The sequence below is a fragment of the Callospermophilus lateralis genome, chromosome 9 (assembly GCF_048772815.1).
Source record: "Callospermophilus lateralis isolate mCalLat2 chromosome 9, mCalLat2.hap1, whole genome shotgun sequence".
Lineage (NCBI taxonomy): Eukaryota > Metazoa > Chordata > Mammalia > Rodentia > Sciuridae > Callospermophilus > Callospermophilus lateralis.
In genome coordinates this window covers 20558989-20581253 of record NC_135313.1, presented here as the reverse complement: position 1 = coordinate 20581253, position 22265 = coordinate 20558989, and the positions used below count along the sequence as shown (strand labels likewise).

The 22265-nt window shown below is 37.2% G+C and overlaps 1 protein-coding gene across 5 annotated transcripts in view; it reads left to right on the top strand.

The window, feature by feature from the left end:
• Positions 1–22265, top strand: part of Xrcc5 (X-ray repair cross complementing 5) — an 86348-nt gene that overhangs the window by 59677 nt on the left and 4406 nt on the right. For all 5 annotated transcript variants that reach the window (XM_076866035.2, XM_076866037.2, XM_076866034.2 and 2 more), the window contains 3 exons: positions 6465–6574; positions 8127–8223; positions 10434–10501. In XM_076866035.2, coding sequence (XP_076722150.1) covers positions 6465–6574; positions 8127–8223; positions 10434–10501 — 275 coding nt within the window. The remainder of the gene's footprint in view (positions 1–6464; positions 6575–8126; positions 8224–10433; positions 10502–22265) is intronic.

The following is a 22265-nucleotide window of genomic DNA, read 5'->3' as shown; positions in this document are numbered from 1 at the left end:
AGCTTATGCTTTTTTGCATAGTTCTCAGTTTCCTTTGTTTCCATCCAGTGATACCTTTTTCTCCAATAAGAATATTTCATTAAAGATTGCAAGAACTAAAAACAGGAATACCAGAGCAAGGAGCAGTGCCATCCAGGGCATACTCTTCTTGGAGACTTAGATTTGAACTCTTGGAAGACAGCAGAAAGGATATTTAAGTTAGTATATCTTTTGTCATTTAGAGGAAAAATATTTAGGATGCCTTCTTTTTGTACTTAAATTTTCAGAAATGCATTTGATCTCTATGAGAGGATGTGAGTACCATGGAGATGCTCAGTTATCTGCAGTGCCTCTTATTTACTGTCATGGTCCACATGGTTGTATGGCAACCATATGCTGTGTTTCACCATGTCAAACTTGAAAGAAAGAGAAATGTATGCAGCTCTAAAGATGTTTCAATTATATTTTATATATAATTCTGTTTTTGCAGAAATACAACTTTGAAAAATTTAAATGACTGGAAAAAGTTTTAAAATATGCTTGTGAACCTTTTAAATAACTGAATTGAATTTCATTTTTTTCCCACCTCACTGGAAAAAATAGCCCTATAAGTTTTATCTTCCCTTAATATTTAAAATAAATTATGCCTGGTTAATTCTGTCTCTTAGAAATATCCAGTTCATTAAAAGAGGTTCCTTTTGTGAGTTCCTAATAACATGCTGTTTCAGGTGTCCCTTAGATCTACTCCTCACCCTTCCTTTATGTATCCCAATCTGGGGGAAGGATGGGTGGGATGGCCCTGCCCCTGCAGGCTCTCTTTCACAGGCTCTCAAGTCTAAAGGCTCCCTGCTGATTTCAGTCAATGGGAGATTCCTAGTGGATGATTGTGGGGGAGAGAGGGGTGGAGAAAGAAGCCTGGGTATCTGCACTCTTTCTGTGTTGGGCAGTATCTCTGGTCTTCCATGACTTTGCCTACTATAAGACAGGTCCCTGGGCTGTAGTTATATACCCTCTTTCTTTTGCCCACATGCATAGGGTGCTCAGTCCTCTTGCTGTTGTTGATCTCTGGGTTACAGCATTCTCATTTGGCTTTACAGCTCTTCATCACAGAATAACAATTGCCTTCATCAAATTTCCCATGTTAAATGTGTAGAGCAATTGCTGCTCTTCTCATTGGACCTGACTGATAAACCCCATAGCCTCTACCCACAATGGCCAATTTATATCCCTAAAGAGACATAGGGAAGCCTGTTTGTGATCTCTTTCTGTTTTAGTTGCCTGTATTAAAACCTTAGACTCCTTTTCTTATCAGGCAGATGTTCCTTTTAAGTTTCTAGCTTAAAACTAATTGTAATTTACATGTGGATTTAATTGGTAGCAGACTGGACTACTTGCCTAGTGTTTTAGTTGCTGATGAATATTACTCCTTTTTATTCTCTTAATAATAATGAGTGGCCTGACCTTATACTTATTTGATTTAAATGCTTGATTTTTATTGTTGTCTTTTAATTTTGTTTTGTAAAGATACCATTGTCATTGAGTATATAAATCTGTTCTTAACGTTCAAAAATGATTTCATTGCTGACAGCTGCAAAATGTACATCTTTTCAATAAGCAAAATTCGTATGAGGCATTGAGATAGTGAGAAGAATTAAATTGAGGTAACATCCTGAATGATGGGCTCAGCAAAATTAGTTGAGATTCCTTTAACCATCCTTCACATATAATGCGTGGCAGATGAGTAAACCTATTACTTTTTTGTCTCTTATCACATAAATGAAAAAACCCACAATAGATGACTTCCTTTGACTTTTATTGGAAACATCTTTGCAGAGAACAGAGATATTGGGTAGATATAAATCAGAGACAGACAAGCCCATAGCCCTGGGTTTTGGCCCTCTTAACCATGCACCAAGAAGGAAGGTGGTCCATTTTGTAGGACTTTGAAATGGTAGTGAATGTTTTCTGTAGAGAGAGAGAACAGTTATTTCAGTTAAACAAGAAAATTCTGCCATTTTTCTGTTATATGATACTTTTGAATCTAGATAACCTCTGGAATATGACCCTAAAGTATTAGTGTGTTGAGAATAATTTTGAGTATCAACATCTGTACTCGTTATATGCTGAGTTAATATATAATGCTCATATATAAAACCTCAAAATCTGGAACAGACATTTGTGAAGTATTCCTTGAAATAAATGACAGCCCTTTGCCTGACTTAGTATGCAAAGATGAATGGTTCTTCCAGTGGCCATTTTTTATATTAGCTACTAATGAGTATTATTGAGTCACCCACTAATTCTGAAGAACATTTTGGTGAATTATAATTGGGGCTATGATTTATGATTATAATTGGGACTATGGAGACTGACAGGCCATTCTTTAGCCTATAATTGTAGTCGAAGCAGAGAAATGTACCCTGGTGATCAGCATTTCCTTTATGGGGGGCAGGGGATGACAGAGGAGTCAAAAGCGTAATCCAGCCAAAGTAAAATATTATTTTTGTCAGCCATTTCTGCATTTTATTTTTATTAAAAATGACAAGGAAATGGGAAGTGCTTCCAAACTTTGGAGGGAAGTCTCTTGTCCACATATCATTCTAATATTCAGTACATAAAGCATCATTCATCACAGGTTTTCCCTGGTGTTAAATGATTCGTTATAGTCAGTGAACCAGAGAATAATTCAGGTGGAGGTACAGAATTTAGAATCATGAGCCAGATACACTGGCCATCTAACTTGCCTATAAGGGCAAAATCTGGTCTTTGTATTCACTGGATTTATTGTAAGTTTGAATGTATTTATCTGCCTGTGTTTCAGACCTGCTGAGGAAAAAACAGAACAGTCTGACATGTAAATAAGAAAACCTAAATCCAAACAGGCCCATAGATACATGAGGACTTTGGTTCTTAAGTAGAACCTGGGCATTGAGATGTCCACTTATTTTTCTTTATATGCCTCCTTTATCATATTTTTGCAAATGGATTTTTGGCTTTGCTTATTTTAGTCTCTTTTGAATATTTTTTTCTGTAAGTTGGGGTGTGTGTGTGTGTGTGTGTGTGTGTGTTCTCTCATATTTTAGGATGAAATGGATCAGGAAGTTGTGACTTTTTACAAAGCACTTGAGTACTTCTCTAGTTGCTTCATGGACTCCTGGGCCAAAGGACTCCCTATTTTCCTTCCCTTAATCTCTTGTGCTCTTTTCATTTCTTTTCTCAGTCTTTTTGTAAAAATTTGGACACACCTGGTAACTCTCTTCTTTTAGGAGCTGATAAAATGTTCTGGTTTTCTGTGTTGCTGACGGTTCCTTCTTAGCATCCTCTTTCAGCTCCCATTCCTCTCTCCAACCTCTCAGTTGTGTAGTACATAAAGGATTGGTCTTGAATCCCCTTTTCTTCATACTTTCAAAGGAGCCAAACTGTATCTTGCCTCAGGACCCTTACGTATATTATTCTCTCCTCCTAGAACTTCTTCCTTCCAACCTTTTTCTGTCTAATGCTCACTTCTGCCTTTTCTTCAGATACTGGCCATTTGCATTTGTGATTTGAAAAAGATATGGCAGTATTAGAATATCTTGACCATTCAGCATAAACCCTCTGCTTTCCTAATCCTATTCTTCATACTTAGGCTCTTCCCCCCCACCTTGCTGGATGATAGTCATATTCTGTTTTTTATTACCCAGCTTAAAAGTCATGTTGATTTGTGACACTTTGTATAAAGAATTTTAAATATTTAAACCAATATGAAAAAAAATTGTTTTCAGTCCAATTCAAATGTTTTGTAATACTCATACTCCATTTTATATTTACCTTATTGTTAGTATTTTTGTGTACATGCGTTATATTCCCTAGTACTAAATTCCTCAAAGGACTTAATTGTGCCTCCCACAGAACATAGCATAAGGTCTTATACATAGTAGTTACATGTGGGAGGCCCAACTAGCATGTGACTGTGTCTGACTCTCCTGCTGACCGGTGTGGCATCCGGCAGTCACGCTGTGATCTGGATAGCCCTGGTCTTCTAGGGTGCCAGAGACTTGTCTTCATGCATAGGCATGGGCGTGCCTTCCTACATCCCCATGGGTGGAGCTATGCTTACCTGTTTCTTTGTAATACTACCCCTTGCCCTGTTTGGGATAGAATGTTCCATGGAAGTGCCCTTTGTGGTCCCCTTCTCTTACCCTTCCCCTGAGTGTGGCCTACCTAGATGTCAGTCAACCTGCTGACAGCAGACATCATGAAGCTAGATTCAGCCCCCTGAAACCGGACCCCTTACCTCATTTGAATAGCTTCTTCTCAATAAAAGGGGTTAGCAGGTACACACACACATACACACACATACACACACACACTCACTCTCTCTCTCTTCCCCTCCCCCCCCCCCACCCTTAAGGTCAGAGGAGCCATCACAGCACTCCCAAAGAAAAAGGTATTTCTGTCTCTTGTGTGGTTATTTCACATGGCCCAGTTAACCCAGTTCCCCTGGAGTGACCCCTGAGTGTTTTAGTTGCGAGCAACCCAGCAGTTACACAATAAATATTTACTAGGATAAGCTAATGAAAACGATCACTAAGTCAAGCAAATGTTTTGTTGTTTGGTTTTTGTTTTGTTTTTTAGTACTGAGGTTTGAACCCAGGGATACTCTTATCACCAAGTTACATCCCTAGCCCTTTTTATTTTTTAAAATTTTGAGATAGGTTCTCATTGAGTTGTTCAGGCTGGCCTTGAACTTGAGACCCTCCTGCCTTAGCCTCTCACACTGCTGGGATTGTAGATGTACACCACTGTGCTCAGCCTATAAAGGGAAATATTTTCATTAAATCTTCCTAAAATTCTTCATTCTCGTTTAAAAAGAAATGGGAGACTTGGAGTCTCTTGGCCCACAAAGGTGCCTATTTGTACCTAGATATAACTCGAAGTTAACTTTATATTAATCTATCTGAGAAGGTAATTCAGAATCTTGAACATTTCTGTATTTTTCTTTCTGAGCTGGAAAAGGGTAAATAGCTTCTGTTTGCTTTGAGCTCCTTATTGATGGTATTCTGCTCTGCTGACTAATCAGAGTTGTATTATTTACCTTATTTAAAAACACTATTTGAACATTTTTTCCCTCTCCTTTGAATTGTAGTTGGATATTAATTCACTGCTGGAGGAGACATTGGTAAAGATTTCTGAAATTGCAGTACAGTGTTTCTTCAATCTCTCAAATTTGTTAGAGGCTTTATTATAATGGAGATCATAATCTCCTAGTTGGTAGAAGAGATGAAGTGGTTATTGGGGATATTTTTCCCTTGCAGCAAAATTGCTATATTCGAAAATGTTTCGTCCAGTTTCTTAATCCTCTCCAAATGTTAAAAGGTCCTCAGGAAATAAGTAGATGGCACCGATTTCCTGTCTGTCACAAGGCATTGAACAGTGTTCAGGTCACTGATTCAGAGTTAGAGGCCTTGCGCCTTTTCAGGTGAATCTTGAAAGTAGTTTGCTTTAGTGATATGCTCACCCACATTTTTAACTCCTAAAATGCTCAAATGAGACTGTGATTTAAAAAAGATATGGCAGTATTAGAATATCTTGACCATTCAGCATAAATTATAAAGTAGCTGGCGAGTAAATCGTTTCAGGAAGCAAGGGAGAGTGAGCCTTTAGGCCATGAGTGTTTGTTATCTCCTTGGTTTGGTATTCAACATAAATCTTAAGGGCCAATTTTGATGTACTAGCAAATTTAGTTCCCTGAGATGACTCCACATTTCTATTTTCCACTGCTTTTTCCCCTCCACACTTAACAATTTTTGTTTCTTTGTGAGGCAGGCTCAAGTTGCAATCCACCTTAGAAATGATGACATTGATATATTTCCTCTTTCTGTAGCATTTATGACATTGCTTACTGATAGATATTGTTTATTAAGTATTCATAGCTTGTGGAGTGCTGAGCAACAGGGAGGATATTCAGGCCCAGCTAAGGCATAAGATAATAGTAATAGGTTCTCATTCTAACAGGATGTTATGGTGACACTGGGACTGTTCTTTGTAATTTAATCTGGGATTGACAAAAGATGGTGTTTCTGTCTCATGACTTTTCACTGCCTGGCACTGCTTGATAGTTATCCTGAATGGCATTAGGGGAGGAACTTGACAATCTGTTTTCTATGAATATTTAGGAAAGGTAGTTTTGAATTTTCCAAATGCCCCTAAATTTTGGGGGAAAGATAAAAAGCAACAACAATGTGATTAAAATAACTACCCCAACCTAATGTTTGACATTTCAAAAGGAATAGAAATTAGTTTATTTTTGACAAAACCACATTTCTCATGTAGATTTTTGAAATGAGAATTTTGCATCTCATGTCTCCCCAAAAGAAATCTGGCTGTTGTACATACTGATCAGGAGCTCTGTGAACCTCATCCTTCTTGGCACACCCAAAGGTGCTTAATCTGACAAGCATCACTCACATCTATGAAAATAAATTTATTTTTTTATGTTCTAGCATGTCATCAGCTAATAAGTCACATTGAACAGTTTTTGGATACTAACGAAACACCATATTTTATGAAGAGCATGGACTGCATCAAAGCCTTCCGGGAAGAAGCCATTCAGGTATCTTTCTTCTCAATAGCCCAAGCTATTGGCAGCCATCACGGGGAAGAGAAAACCAGCATCCCATCAATAAGCCTGGCCTTTGGAAATAATTATTCTCACTATGAATAGCATTTGTGTGCCAAGAGTAGTGGGAGTGACCATTGTCATTTCTGAGGAGGAATTAATGTAGATGGGTGGATGCTTATCCCTTGAAGTGAGCTTTTTATGCTACTAAAGCTCTAGCTTTGTGTTCTGCTCAGGGGCACCAGGAAATTTACCTTGTAATATCTGATAGCCCTGTCATTATTGTGAAGGATGGGCTAATTACTTTAGGAAAATTGATGAAAAACATATATTGGTGTGATTATTGAAGAAGATTTTATAAAGACAGAAGTAGGAATCTAAATGCCAGGGGAAAAAAGAACACCAAAATAATAATAATAATAATAATAATAATAATAATAATAATAACTCAACATACCCACCTTTGTGTAGGGTTTTTATTTGTTTTATTAGAAATTTTTAGAAAACACTTCTAAAAATCTTCCAAATTGTTTATAGGCCTCTATACCTCTAGGCAAGAGGTGAGCAAGTTTAAATTAGAAAGTATGTTTTTAGAGAAGGTACAGTTGTAATATATGTTCTTGTGTGAGTGCTTATTAAATATTTGCTGAATGAATGAAAAAATTAGCAGTGGAATTATTTTAGGTGTTTACAAAAAAATGGCAAGAAAATGAGAAAATCCTTAAAACTGGATTAAAGTAAAAGATTCAGAAGCAAATGACCCAAATACCCTACAGAAGACAAAATTTGGGGAAGTAGAGTCAAGACAAGACCAAGTAAAGATAATTTACTTGGGTAGAGAAAAATTTCATTAGATGAAAAGAGAGTAAAATGTGTTGTTTTTAAATAAGTATTACCCCAGGTAAAGAGAGCTTCTAATAGCACTTCTGCATGCTGTTGTCACCACATGCACTGGGTCACTGGGTTTCTCAAAACAGGAAAAAGAAGATTGGGAGTAGGTCAGTGGTTGAGCATTTGCCTAGCATGAGTAAGGCCCTGGGCTTGGTCCTTGGCATCACAAAAAAAAAAAAAAAAAAAAAAAAAAATTAATTAGTTAATTAATTTTAAAAAGACGGAAAAGGAGCAAGCAAATAAACTTTAGAGACTGGTCAGTCAGTATTAATGAAGACCTATATTTAACTGTAAAATTATTTTTTAAAAAGAAATAATTAAGAAAATATATTAATTTTAAATTTTGCTTCTCTTAAGGAATTAATAATTGTTATGAGATGCAGGGTAGCAAATGAATATGTTTTATTAGAAAAAATAAATAATTTTTGATATTACATGCTGAAATATGTATAAGTTAAGTAATAAAACTGAAATGTGCTTCAAAATAATCCAAGTGTTATGGGAGATGAAGGTAGGGTCTAGATGAAGCAGATGGTTAAGTAATAATTACTGAAGCTGAGTGATCAGTACATAAATAAACAAACAAATAAATAAATATGGTGGATTCAAAATCTACTGTACCTTGATCTGAAGATGATGGATTTTGCCCCCACAGTTTTCAGAAGAACAGCACTTCAACAGTTTCATGAAATCCCTTCGAGAGAAAGTGGAAGTTAAACAGTTAAATCATTTCTGGGACATTGTTGTTCAGGGTAAGGAGTTCTTTGTTTTTTGGGTTATTGCCCCCTCTAGATATTGATGCTGCTGCATATCCATACAACTTCTAAACATAAATTATATTGCATGATCTCCTAGGTGGGGAAGCCTGGTGACTGATACACACACACACACACACACACACACACACACACACACACACTCTCTCTCTCTCTCTCTCTCTCTCTCTCCCCCTCCCCCCCCAGTGAATCTTGAAAGTAGTTTTCTTTAGTAATGTGCTCACCCACATTTTTAACTAGTAAAATGCCTGCCCCCCCCCCCCAAATCTCTCTCTCTCTTCTTTCTTCTTTTGTGGTACTGGGGATCAAGCCCAGAGCCTCAAACATGCTAGGGAAACACTCTCCCAGTGAGCTACATCCCCAGCCTTTCATTTTAGTTCAAGACAGGGTCTAGAAAAATTGTCCAGACTGTCTCAAACTTGAGAGCCTCCTCCTGCCTCAGCCTCCAGAGTTGATGGGCTTATAGATATGTGTCTTCATGCCCGGTGGGACCTGATAGACTTCCCATTTGGCTTTGAGAAATGCCCAGGATTCATTGAACTCAAAGTCCCCTTTAATAAGCATCAACACAGAGTTGATAAATACCAAGTGGATGTTACATTCTGTGCAGCATGACCCGTTTCTAAGATTGTGCCTTTCTGTTTGTTCACTGAAGCCACTGTGCGGACAAACTTTGCCCCGTTCTCATATTCTTAGGCTATTTCCATTCTCTTTGGTCCACTGCACTTGGACTGACTTACCCAGATTTTGCCTCCCTTCTACCTTTCATTACCACATTCTTGGGCTTCCCAAGTCAGCAGCCCCACATCTTCATGCACTAAAGCCACTCATTTCCTCACTTATTCATAGCAACCACTACAAACTAAACCCAGAGAGAAATGAACACATATTCTTCCAATGTTACATTTGATATTTGATTTTCTTCATGCCTTTTTCCTGTTTTTGAAAACATGGACCCAGTTTTCTTTCTGAACTCAAGTATATTATTTATTAAAAATACATATGAAAATAAATTTAAGAGATGGTATGAAACTTTCACTTATAAATCAAGAGGCAAAAATTAGTCTCCACCTGTTTTTCGGTGTAAATTCTGGATGGCGTTACACACCTATCTATCCACGTTGTAGCAGGCAGCATTTCATCCCAGGCAGTGTTACTTGCCAGTTAATTTTTCAACCCTTTAACCTCTACACTGGTGAGCAAAAGCAATTAGGATGCATGGTGAATGGGACTTACTCAAATCACTTTTTTTGTCACCATGGCTATCCCAGTAGATGAAAGAGGAAGTTGGTGTGGGTATTTATGAATGCCTAAAACATACTATTTCCTGAAAGCAAAACTTGCAGTATATGCACAAGATCCTTATTTTCTGGGAGCTTATATGCTGCTTAGAGAATACATAAATCCTGTGCCTTTTCTAGGTACAAATGAATGTTAAAAATGCATGTGTTTTTCTATGAGTATCATGCATCAGCCACTTGAGATAGGAAAGAATCTTAGGAAGAAGAGAACATTAAAGGGTAGATTTTCTGTCGTTTGCCTTCACTGAGCTAAAATTGATGCACAATGCTATGTTAAATGACACAGACACCAGTTGTAACAGTGTGTTACCTCCTGACCCAGTGCTCTGGTCATTTCATCAATAGCCAGTCACACTGCTTAATTCAAAATATTTACACACTCCACCATTGAGTACTGATGGATTTGGACAAAAGAATACACTCATTCAAACATTTATTTATTGAGCTTCTTGTATGTACTACATGGAGGGGAATAAAAAAATGAATAGTACCTATTCCCTGCCCTTGAGGAAGGACAGATAAACATGCAAATAGTTACACAAAATATGAAGAGTGATTTCCAAGGGTTAAAAAGTGATCTAAGAATTCTAAAAGGGAGTGTGTGTCTTTCTGAAGTTGACTAAGAAAGCCTTCGTAGAGTGGGTAGAACTGCACAAGTGGCCTTTGTTTCTTACTACACTAGCAAAAATAAGAGAAAGGATAGTGTGAGATGAAATGAAAGATGTTTATTCGTTGCCATTTTAGTTTCATGGGTTTTTTTCTTAGGACAGAGCATCTTTATATTTTTAAGTCTCCAGAGTAAAGGTGGGAGAAGATGATGGAAAGGAAAGTGAGATTAGAATTAACTATTTGTATTTGAAGTTTACTCTGTGAATTACTTTTTAGATGGAATCACTTTGATCACCAAAGATGAAGCCTCTGGAAGTTCTGTCACAGCTGAGGAAGCCAAAAAGGTATTAAGAAAGAATTCCCTGTATTAGATGAATCATTGTGGTGGACATTATTTTCCTAGATGTCCTTAAGAAGTTAAATTTTAAGGTGCCCGAAGTAGGGCACTCATTCTTTATTCAGCCAACAAGCAAATTGCTTCAACTGCAGCATACTTGTGGGAAACATAATCCACTCAGTTTTCCACAGGCCTCGGTTGTATTTCTGGAACTTACCTGTAATCCCAGCTTAAGTAGTCCTAGAGCTTCTGACCTCCCTAGTACATGCCAGGTTTAGCCTAGACCCTGGCAAAAGGCTATAAAGTCCACTAGCCCAGTGATTTCCCACGCTGGCCACACATTTAGTCACCTGGGGAACTTTTTTTTTTTTTAAATGCTGATTAAAAATCAGAATCACCCCAGAGATTCTATTCTGTTTGTTTGAGATGGGTGCTTGGCATGGTTTGTTTGAATTTTTAAAGTCTCTCAGATGAATGTGCAGCGGGTAGAAAAAAAACTCTATTCTAGCATAAGGGACATCCAGCTATTTTCAGTAAAGGTCTCTTTCAGTAGAAGATTAACACAATTGTTAGGACAAGGCCTCCCTGTCTGATGTATGAGCTTTGAGTCAAGAGTCAGCTATGAGTCACAATACACATAGCTATTTAGTTCACTGATCCTTCATTATACCTCAAGGTTGTGATGAAATTTTAATGGAATTAGATTCAATAGCTCAAAAACATAGATTATAGCATTTAGTTTTAGTTACCGTCACTAATGGATCCAGTCCTGCCAGCCCAGTGCCTGGCAACCACCCTGACAAACCTTCTGCTATGCGCTAGGTCCTGTGCTGCATGCTGACAGCCCTCTGCCCTCTGTAGAAGCTCAAACATTGGGTACAAGGGAGCATAGGGTGGCAGTGGAGACTCAAAAAAATAACTATGTATTCTGAGAGAGAGTTTGACCTGGGGCCAGCAGATAAGAATGTATCAAGGGAATGGCAGGAGCAAGTTCATCATAGGTCTCAATTCAGGCTAAATGGAAAATGCCTCCAACTTTCAACTATACAGAGGCATCAGACAGAAACCATATTGTTTGGGAGACAAGTTAATCAGCATATACAAGAGTTTTTAATCAGTACTGAGCCTGGCAAAAGTTTTTCTTAAAGAACAGATATGGTCCCTGCTTTCAGGGAGTATGTTTCTAGAATTTTAGACACATACTCTTAGGAGCTGACTGTTGTCTCAGAGGGGTTCGCATTGTTTATACCCTCTTCCACAGTCAATAGTGAGTACCAAGAGTTTGGGTATGTCAGGTAACAGTTTGGCTTTATTTTCATTTGTCAGTTTATACAATATTACGATTTTATTTTCCCCTTGGACTGTAGTAGAATTTGTCAGTCAGAATTTTCCAGAGAAATAGAACCAAAGAAAACACACACACACACACACACACACATACACACACACCTTCCTCACTTGATTGATTGATTAACTTTAAGGAATTGGCTCATGTGATTGTGGGGGCTAGCAAGTCCAAAATGTATAAGATAAGCTGACAGGCTTAAAACTCAGACAAGGCTTCTTTGTTAGTCTTAACACAATTCTTTTTTTGGAAACCTGTTTTTTTTTTTTTCTCTTAAAGCCTTCAACTGACAGGATAAGACCCGTCAGTTATTGAATATATTGAAAATGATGTTAGCTGATTATAAGTGGTAAACTCATTTACAAAATACCTTCACAGAAATATCTAGAGTAAGTAGTGTTTCATGGAACAGCAGGGCACTGTAACTCAGCCAAGCTGACACATAATGTTAGTCCTTATGTATGTTGAAGGTTTTTGCTAAACAAGTAAAATACTTCAAGACATACAATTTAATTTTAGTCATTATTGCTTTACAAAAATCTGTCATCCAAGTGAGAATTGAACACATTACAGTCTTTGGAGGAAGTGGGGAGCACTGATCTAGAAAAGGTAATGCTCCCTCCTAGCCGTGCATCTTAACCAAGTGTCACAGCTCATTGAATCCTGAATATTAGCGAGGAAAGAAATCTAGAAAGGGATAATGCATTTTTAAATTGTGTGAGGCTTGTTCTATATTGCAAATGTGGTATCTTCTTTGGAATTTAAGGACACAGAGTCTGATAATTGAGCTATAGAGAAAAATTTCAGTTAATTGCTAGGTATGAGGTGGTATCCTTAGATGATTCTAATATCACCAGAACTGACTTCAGTTGTAGTTTAAGACAACTCTGATAATGTCACTATCTTTGAATAGAGAAAACTTAATAAAAAACGTGAAGAGAATCTCTTCTCCCAGCATGGGATACCTGGCTTTGTCTTGCATCTTCTTCCTTTTGGAGCAATTTCCAGTCAGGGCACACTAAGTACACTTTTGATACTGCCAGCAAAATTTCACTGTTTTGGCAGATAAGAAGGTAGGAAATTCAACTGAAATGTATTGAGCACCAGCTCTATGCTAGGCACTTTGATGTACGTTGTTCTGTAGCATCTGAAATTAAATTTGCACGTTTATCTTATAGACGCACATCTAGAAAATGCCATTTTCTTTTTTTCACACTTACCAATGCTTCAGTCAATTAAATATTTATATCAAATGTTTATGTAACATTTGACTTCTAAAAAAAAAAGCATTCACATTATGTGATATTTACTTAAAACATGCACATTGTATCTAGATAATGATAGAAAGAGATGGTAATAAAATTTTGTGTAGGTCTGGGATGTAGCTCAGTGGTAGTGTGCTTGCCTAGTGTGCGCAAAGCCCTGGGTTTAATCCCTGGCACTGGGGGGAAGAAATTTTTTTGTATGTATCTTCTGAACCAAGTGTCCAGTACAGTCTCTGTGATCCTCATATAGTGATCTGCTACAAATTGGCAGGAGCAGAATACTGTCCTGTTATCACTGGGAAACCAAATTCTACAAAATTTAAATGGGGTTACACTATGAGCACTCAGAGGCAGCAAGAAGATTAAAATTCTGGTCCCTGTGCACTGCACTGGACCTTCATTCCTAGAAAGATTTAAGTCTTACAAATAATCTATAAAATGCAATAGTCCCTATTTTCCTTGTTCTTTTAATATATTTACCATAAGTTATTAAAAGTTAGCAAGCTGTCAAATTCTTGCTATTAAGTGTTATTTGAAAGGAAATAATTATCTAGGGTTGTCCATTTTAGGTGGAAATTAAATTATAACTTTGCACTTGTACAACACCTTAAAGAGAAATTTTCTTCTAGTGTATTTTTAAAATATGTGAATTTTTTGATTCTTTTGAGAAACAGGTAAGTTAGCCCTACTGCAGACATAGAATATTTTTCCATAAATTTAGGTAGTCAAAAGTTTCCCAGTAGCTTTCATTTTACTTTGAAACCTACATATTACCCATCTCTGGCACCCATTTTTATTGTCATTATAACCTGTCAATTCTTTCATTTAACCTTTTCTGTTTCTAGATGGTAGTGTTAGACATTCCCTTAGCATTTGATGTTGGGTAAAGTCTTTGTGTAGTCCTGAGTGCCTTTATCCATCATGTTGATCTCACTTCCTGGTGCTCTCATAGGCAAGAGAGGTAAAGCAGGGTTTCCAAGATCTCAAAGTAAGTGACCGACTGGGAATCTCTTTCTAGGACTGACCCCTGGTCTCCTTTCTAGGACGGACCCCTGGTAAGAACAGGAGAAAGAGGATTTATCTCCAAGCCTTGAGGAATCCAAGAGGCTGAGCTGTATTCATTAGATTCAAGCTTTTGGGGGTGGGGGACATTTTTAGCACTTATTTTCCTTTTAACAGCCTCATCTATCCTTTATTTGATCAGTTTTCTATCTTAATATCATAGATACTTAGTTTAGTGATCTGGTTTTTTCTCTAATACAAACCAGAAAGGTGAAGTTGAATAACTCAGTGTCTCACAGCAAGCTAATGACTAGCAGAACTGACCAGAACCAAGACCCCCTGGACTCCTACTCTAGCCACCCTCCCTTCAAACCATGGCTTCACCTCTCCATGCCTCCACCAGTCACATCTGTTTAGAGAAGAGATACTCAGTGCTCCCTCTTTCAAGAGTACACCCAGTTTCGTGCAGATGAATGTATAAGAGATCACCAAAGCCTTGCAAAGGATTCTAAGATGGTTTAAGAATCTCTAACTACTGGCCCCTGTTGGACCCTGTGACATTTACCTTTGCTCTTTTCTGATTTCCTAAATCTCTGGTGTGGTTTTTGAGTATGCTAGTATAAGAAAAGCAGCAATGCATATCAGAGTGTTACCTAATGTTTGTTTAAAGCTTGAGACTTTTAAGATAACATTTTAAAATTTTTTTATGAAGATGGAACATGTATAGTAATTGAACACATCATATGGTATACAAGTTGATGAACTCTTACGCATTCATATACCTGTGTGCCCACCACCCAAAAGGCTCCCCAGGGCTTCCTCAGTCAGAGCCCTTCTATCCCCCAAGTAACCAGTACTCACTTCTGTCACTTGAGAAGAGTTTTGCCTTTCTTGACTTTCGTATCATTGGAATCATGCCTAATGGTTCACTGATGTTGTAATTACTCATTCTGTATTATAACTATATAGTATCCCTTTTAACAATTATACTGCAATTTAATCATTGATTACTTTGATGATGGGCATTTGATTATTTCCAAACTTTAGCAATCATGAATAAAGATATGCTAGATATTCTTATATATTGCTTGGTGGTTGTATATTAGGTATATTCCAAATAATTAGAACATAAAACTTAAACTGCCACAAAGAATTTTTGCTCTTTATTTCTTCTGAGGTTCACCACAACACCATAAGATAAATAGGGTGAACAGTAGTATTTCCTTTTTATTTTTGAAGAAAATTAGTTATGAAGTGGTCCCAAAGTTTTCAAGTGCTCCTGAAGGGCCCGAGGTTATGGTTGTGTTCTACACACCAGGGTGGAGGATTTTTCTGATGCAGTCTATTGCCATTATTGCATAAAATAAGCTACATATGTCATTAATGAAACCTAAATTTATGGCATTTTAGGCAAACTTGTTCATTTTGATGCTTTTTTATACATCTGGGGTCACCTGATAGTGTTGGAATCAGCCTGATGGAAGCCAGGTATTTTTAATTTGGGCGTTGGTAGGGGTCTGAGCACAAGCTGATTGTTAGAGGTTATTGATTCCATTTCTCTGCTTGTAGCCAGGATTACATTTCAGTACACAATGAATAAAAGTAGTAGTTTATTCATCTCATAAAGATCTCTAGGTAAGAGGCTCTTTGTGGCAACACCACCTGGATGATGGCTGAGGAATGGGGAATGTATCACACAAGTGTCCTTTCTATTTATTCTCTCCTTTCTCAGCATTCTGCAGAGGAAAAGGACAGGAGAAAAGAAGAAACTTGACTCCTACCCTTTTCTGTTTCATTCAGAGAATGGTTCCTTTTATTGAGAAAGCAAACCAGTCCTTGAATTCTCTGCTCTGTCTATAGCTTCCTCTAGCTTCCCTGTCACTGCTTGGCCTGGAAATTACCTGCCATTAAAAACTCTGATGAGGAAGAGCGCTGTGTATAAGAGATCAGCCTTGCCCAGGGCCTTGGGAACATAATGGATGGCAGCTCAGCTTTTAGCCATAATTTGCTGTGCAGAAATGTGAGGCAGATCTGTCAGGGAAATCAGCTGCAGATGTTTATCACTTGATGGAAATGAAAGGGTTTTTATGCTGCTGCTCCTCTCTTCCTAGGAAGTTGGCCTATCCTCAGACATGTGCCATTGTGTTTGATTATATATACCATGGTCACACTGTGCGGACAGACATATCTTAATTTATCCTTTAATTTCACTCTAAAAGAGGGTTTTCAGGTGAGGAAGGAATGGGAATTGCAACTTTTAGAGGCTGAATGCAAAAAAACATCAAGAATTTTCTATATTCATCTGTAAGTACTTATAATGTTTCAGGTTACTAATGTAAAAGATGTAGTGGACTGTTGTGCAACTGAGCGCATGGAGTTTGTCATTGTTTTGGATATGCTAGTTCTTTGGTCCCACAGAAGGCTGTGACAGGACACAGCTCTGCCTTTTACTCTGTTCACTCTATGTGTTCGACGTGTTTTTTTTTTTTTTTTTGATACTGAGTATTGAGCCCAGGTCCTCATTCATGCTAGACACCTGCTCTACCATTGAACTACACATCCCCAGCCCTCACCCTAACTGGATGAGACTTATTCATTAGCCATATATTTCTAATATAGGAAAAACCATGCAATGGTTGATTACAATAAGTAGGGAAAGCAAGATACAATTTTTAATAGTGATAATAATCAGGAGAACTATAAAGATTAATTTGGAAACCATGTGCAATAAATGTATGAATTTCTTATTTTTTTATTTTTTTAATTGGTTGTTCAAAACATTACAAAGCTCTTGACATATCATATTTCATACATTAGATTCAAGTGGGTTATGAACTCCCATTTTTACCCCAAATACAGATTGCAGAATCACATCAGTTACACATCCACATTTTTACATAATGCCATATTAGTAATTGTTGTATTCTGCTACCTATCCTAGCCTCTACAATCCCCCCTCCCCTCCCCTCCCCTCCCATCTCCTCTCTACCCCATCTACTGTAATTCATTTCTCTCCTTGTTTTCTTTCCCGTTCCCCTCACAACCTCTTATATGTAATTTTGTATAACAATGAGGATCTCCTTCCATTTCCATGCAGTTTCCCTTTTCTCTCCCTTTCCCTCCCACCTCATGTCTCTGTTTAATGTTAATCTTTTCCTCCTGCTCTTCCTCCCTGCTCTGTTCTTAGTTGCTCTCATTATATCAAAGAAGACATTTGGCATTTGTTTTTTAGGGATTGGCTAGCTTCACTTAGCATAATCTGCTCTAATGCCATCCATTTCCCTGCAAATTCCATGATTTTGTCATTTTTTAGTGCTGCGTAATACTCCATTGTGTATAAATGCCACATTTTTTTTTTTTTTATCCATTCATCTATTGAAGGGCATCTGGGTTGGTTCCACAGTCTAGCTATTGTGAATTGTGCTGCTATGAACATTGATGTGGCAGTATCCCTGTAGTACGCTCTTTTAAGGTCTTCAGGGAATAATCCGAGAAGGGCAATAGCTGGGTCAAATGGTGGTTCCATTCCCAGCTTTCCCAGGAATCTCCATACTGCTTTCCAAATTGGCCGCACCAATTTGCAGTCCCACCAGCAATGTACAAGTGTACCCTTTTCCCCACATCCTCGCCAGCACTTGTTGTTGTTTGACTTCATAATGGCTGCGAATCTTACTGGAGTGAGATGATATCTTAGGGTGGTTTTGATTTGCATTTCTCTGATTGCTAGAGATGGTGAGCATTTTTTCATGTACTTGTTGATTGATTGTATGTCCTCCTCTGAGAAGTGTCTGTTCAGGTCCTTGGCCCATTTGTTGATTGGGTTATTTGTTATCTTATTGTTTAATTTTTTGAGTTCTTTGTATACTCTGGATATTAGGGCTCTATCTGAAGTGTGAGGAGTAAAAATTTGTTCCCATGATGTAGGCTCCCTATTTACCTCTCTTATTGTTTCTCTTGCTGAGAAAAAACTTTTTAGTTTAAGTAAGTCCCATTTGTTGATTCTTGTTATTAACTCTTGTGCTATGGGTGTCCTATTAAGGAATTTGGAGCCCGACCCCACAATATGTAGATCAGAGCCAACTTTTTCTTCTATCAGACGCAGAGTCTCTGATTTGATATCAAGCTCCTTGATCCATTTTGAGTTAACTTTTGTGCATGGCGAGAGAAGGGGATTCAGTTTCATTTTGTTGCATATGGATTTCCAGTTTTCCTAGCACCATTTGTTGAAGATGCTATCCTTCCTCCATTGCATGCTTTTAGCCCCTTTATCAAATATAAGATAGTTGTAACTTTGTGGATTAGTCTCTGTGTCCTCTATTCTGTACCATTGGTCCACCTGCCTGTTTTGGTACCAGTACCACGCTGTTTTTGTTACTATTGCTCTGTAGTATAGTTTGAAATCTGGTATCGCTATGCCACCTGATTCACACTTCCTACTTAGAGTTTCTTTTGCTATTCTGGGTCTTTTATTTTTCCATATGAATTTCATGATTGCTTTATCTATTTCTACAAGAAATGCCATTGGGATTTTGATTGGCATTGCATTAACCTATAGAGAACTTTTGGTAATATCGCCATTTTGATGATGTTCGTTCTGCCTACCCATGAACAGGGTATATTTTTCCATCTTCTAAGATCTTCAATTTCTCTCTTTAGGGTTCTGTAGTTTTCACTGTATAAATCTTTCACCTCTTTTGTTAGGTTGATTCCCAAGTATTTTATTTTATTTTTTTGAGGATATTGTGAATGGGGTGTTTTTCCTCATTTCCCTTTCAGAAGTTTTGTCACTGATATACAGAAATTCCTTTGATTTATGCGTGTTGATTTTATATCCTGCCACTTTGCTGAATTCATTTATTAGTTCTAGTAGTTTCTTTGTAGACCCTTTTGGGTCTTCTAGGTATAGAATCATGTCATCTGAAAATAGTGATAATTTAAGTTCTTCTTTTCCTGTTTTTATGCCTTTAATTTCTTTCGTCTGTCTAATTGCTCTGGCCAGTGTTTCGAGAACTATATTGAATAGAAGTGGTGATAGAGGGCATCCCTGTCTTGGTCCAGATTTTAGAGGGAATGCCTTCAATTTTTCTCCATTCAGAATGATGCTAGCCTAGGCTTAGCATAGATAGCTTTTACAATGTTGAGGTAAGTTCCTATTATCCCTAGTTTTTCTAATGTTTTGAACATAAAGGGATGCTGTACTTTGTCGAATGCTTTTTCTGTGTCTATCGAGATGATCATATGGTTCTTATCTTTGAGTCTATTGATGTGGTGAATAACATTAATTGATTTCTGTATATTGAACCATCCTTGCATCCCAGGGATGAATCCTACTTGATCATGGTGCACAATTTTTTGATGTGTTTTTGTATCCGATTCGCCAGAATTTTATGGAGGATTTTTGCATCTAGGTTCATTAGAGATATTGGTCTGTAGTTTTCTTTCTTTGAGGTGTCTTTGTCTGGTTTCGGAATCAGGGTGATGTTGGCCTCATAGAATGAATTTGGAAGAGCTCCCTCTTTTTCTGTTTCCTGAAATAACTTGAAAAGTATTGGTATTAATTCTTCTTTAAAGGTTTTGTAAAACTCCGCTGTATACCCATCCGATCATGGGCTTTTCTTGGTTGGTAGCCTTTTGATTGCTGCTTCTATTTCATCCATTGATATTGGTCTGTTCAAATTGTGTGTATCCTCCTGACTCAGTCTGGGGAAATCATATGACTTAAGAAATTTATCGATGTCTTCACTATCTTCTATTTTATTGGAATATAGGTTTTCAAAATAATTTCTAATTGTCTTCTGTATTTCTGTAACATCTGTTGTGATATTGCCTTTTTCATCCCGTATGTTAGTAATTTGAGTTCTCTCTCTTCTTCTCTTTGTTAGCATGGCTAAGGGTCTGTCGATCTTATTTATTTTTTCGAAGAACCAACTTTTAGTTTTGTCAATTTTTTCAATAGTTTCTTTTGTTTCAATTTCGTTGATTTACGCTCTGATTTAATTATTTCTTGCCTTCTGCTACATTTGCTGTTGTTTTGCTCTTCCTTTTCTAGGGCTTTGAGATGAAGTGTAAGCTCATTTATTTGTTGGTTTTTTTCTCTTTTTGAGGAATGACCTCCAGGCGATGAATTTCCCTCTTAAAACTGCTTTCATTGTGTCCCATAGATTCCGATATGTTGTGTCTGTATTTTCATTTATCTCTAAGAATTTTTTGATTTCCTCCTTTATGTCTTCTGTAACCCATTGATCATTCAGTAACATATTGTTCATTTTCCATTGATGTAGGATTTTTCCTTCCTTCTTTTATCATTGATTTCCAGTTTCATTCCATTATGATCAGATAAAATGCATGGTATTATCTCCACCCCTTTATATTTACTGAGGGTTGCCCTATGGCATAATATATGGTCTATTTTTTAGAAGGATCCATGTGCTACTGAGAAAAAAGTATATCCACTTCATGATGGTTGATATATTCTATATATGTCAGTTAAGTCTAGGTTATTGATTGTGATATTGAGTTCTATAGTTTCTTTATTCAACTTTCGTTTGGAGGATCTGTCCATTGGTGAGAGAGGTGTGTTGAAGTCGCCCATAATTATTGTGTTGTGGTCTATTTGATTCTTGAACTTGAGGAGAGTTTGTTTTATGAACATCACAGCACCCTTATTTGGTTCATAAATATTGATAATTGTTATGTCTTGTTGGTGAATGGTTTCTTTTAACAGTATATAATGTCCTTCCTTATCCCTTTTGATTAACTTAGTCTTGAAGTCGATTTTATTCGATATGAGGATGACCACCCCTGCTTGCTTACGAGTACTGTGTGCGTGATGTTTTTTTTCCCAACCTTTCACCTTCAGCCTGTGTATGTCTTTTCCAATCAGATGTGTCTTCTGGAGGCAGCATATTGTTGGATTTGTTTTTTTAATCCATGTTACCAGCCTATATCGCTTTAATGGAGAGTTTAAGCCATTAACGTTTAGAATTACTATTGATATATGGTTTGTACTTCCAGCCATGTTTGATTATTTATCTTTTTTTTTTTTAGTTTAGTTTGTTTCTCCATGATTAGCTTTCCCCCTGCCCTCTGTCTTTACTGAGGTACTTCCCACTGTTGGTTTTCGTTATTGTTTTTCATTTCTTCTCGTGTAGTGTTTTGCTCAAGATGCTTTGCAGTGCTGGTTTTCTGGCTGCAAATTCTTTTAACTTTTGTTTATCATGAAAGATTTTTATTTCGTTGTCGTACCTGAAGCTTAATTTTGCTGGATACAGAATTCTTGGTTAGCATCCATTGTCTTTTAGTGTTTGAAATACGTTGTTCCAGGATCTTCTCGCTTTCAGCGTCTGTGATGAAAAATTCGTTGTTAACCTTATTGGTTTACTCCTGAATGTAATCTGCCTCCTTTCTCTTGTAGCTTTTAATATTTTCTCTTTGTTCTGTATATTGGATATCTTCATAACAACGTGTCTTGGCGTTGGTCTACTGTGATTTTGTATGCTCGGTGTCCTGTATGCATCGACAATTTGTATATCCGTTTCCTTTTTTATTTCTGGAAAGTTTTCTATAATTATTTCATTCAGCAGGTTGCTCATTCCCTTGGTTTGAACCTCTATACCTTCCTCTATCCCAATGACTTTTAAGTTTGGTTTTTTTATGTTATCCCATATCTCTTGGATGTTTTCCTCCTGATTTTTTACCAGCCTTTCTGAGTTGGCTAGACTCTTTTCAAGATGATATATTTTGTCTTCATTATCTGACGTTCTGGCTTCTACTTGCTCCACTCTGTTAGTGATACTCTCATTTGAGTTTTTTAATTTGGTTTATAGTTTCCTTCATTTCTAGAATTATTGTTTGATTTTTTTTTATAATCTCTATCTCCTGATAAAGATGCTTATTTGCTTCTTTTATCTGTTTATGTAATTCATTTTCAATGTGTTCTTTCACTGTTTGAATTTGCTGTCTCATATCCTCTTTAAGATTCTATTCCATCTGTCTAAGGTATTCCTTGAGTTCTTTATTTGGCCATTTTTCTGATGACTCTAGGTCCTCCTGAATATTTAGGCTGTCCTGCATTGTTTGTTCTCCTTTTCTTCCTTGCTTTTTCATGCTGCTCATGTTACTTCTTGTTCTGTTTGACTGCTGAGTTACTGTTTACTCCT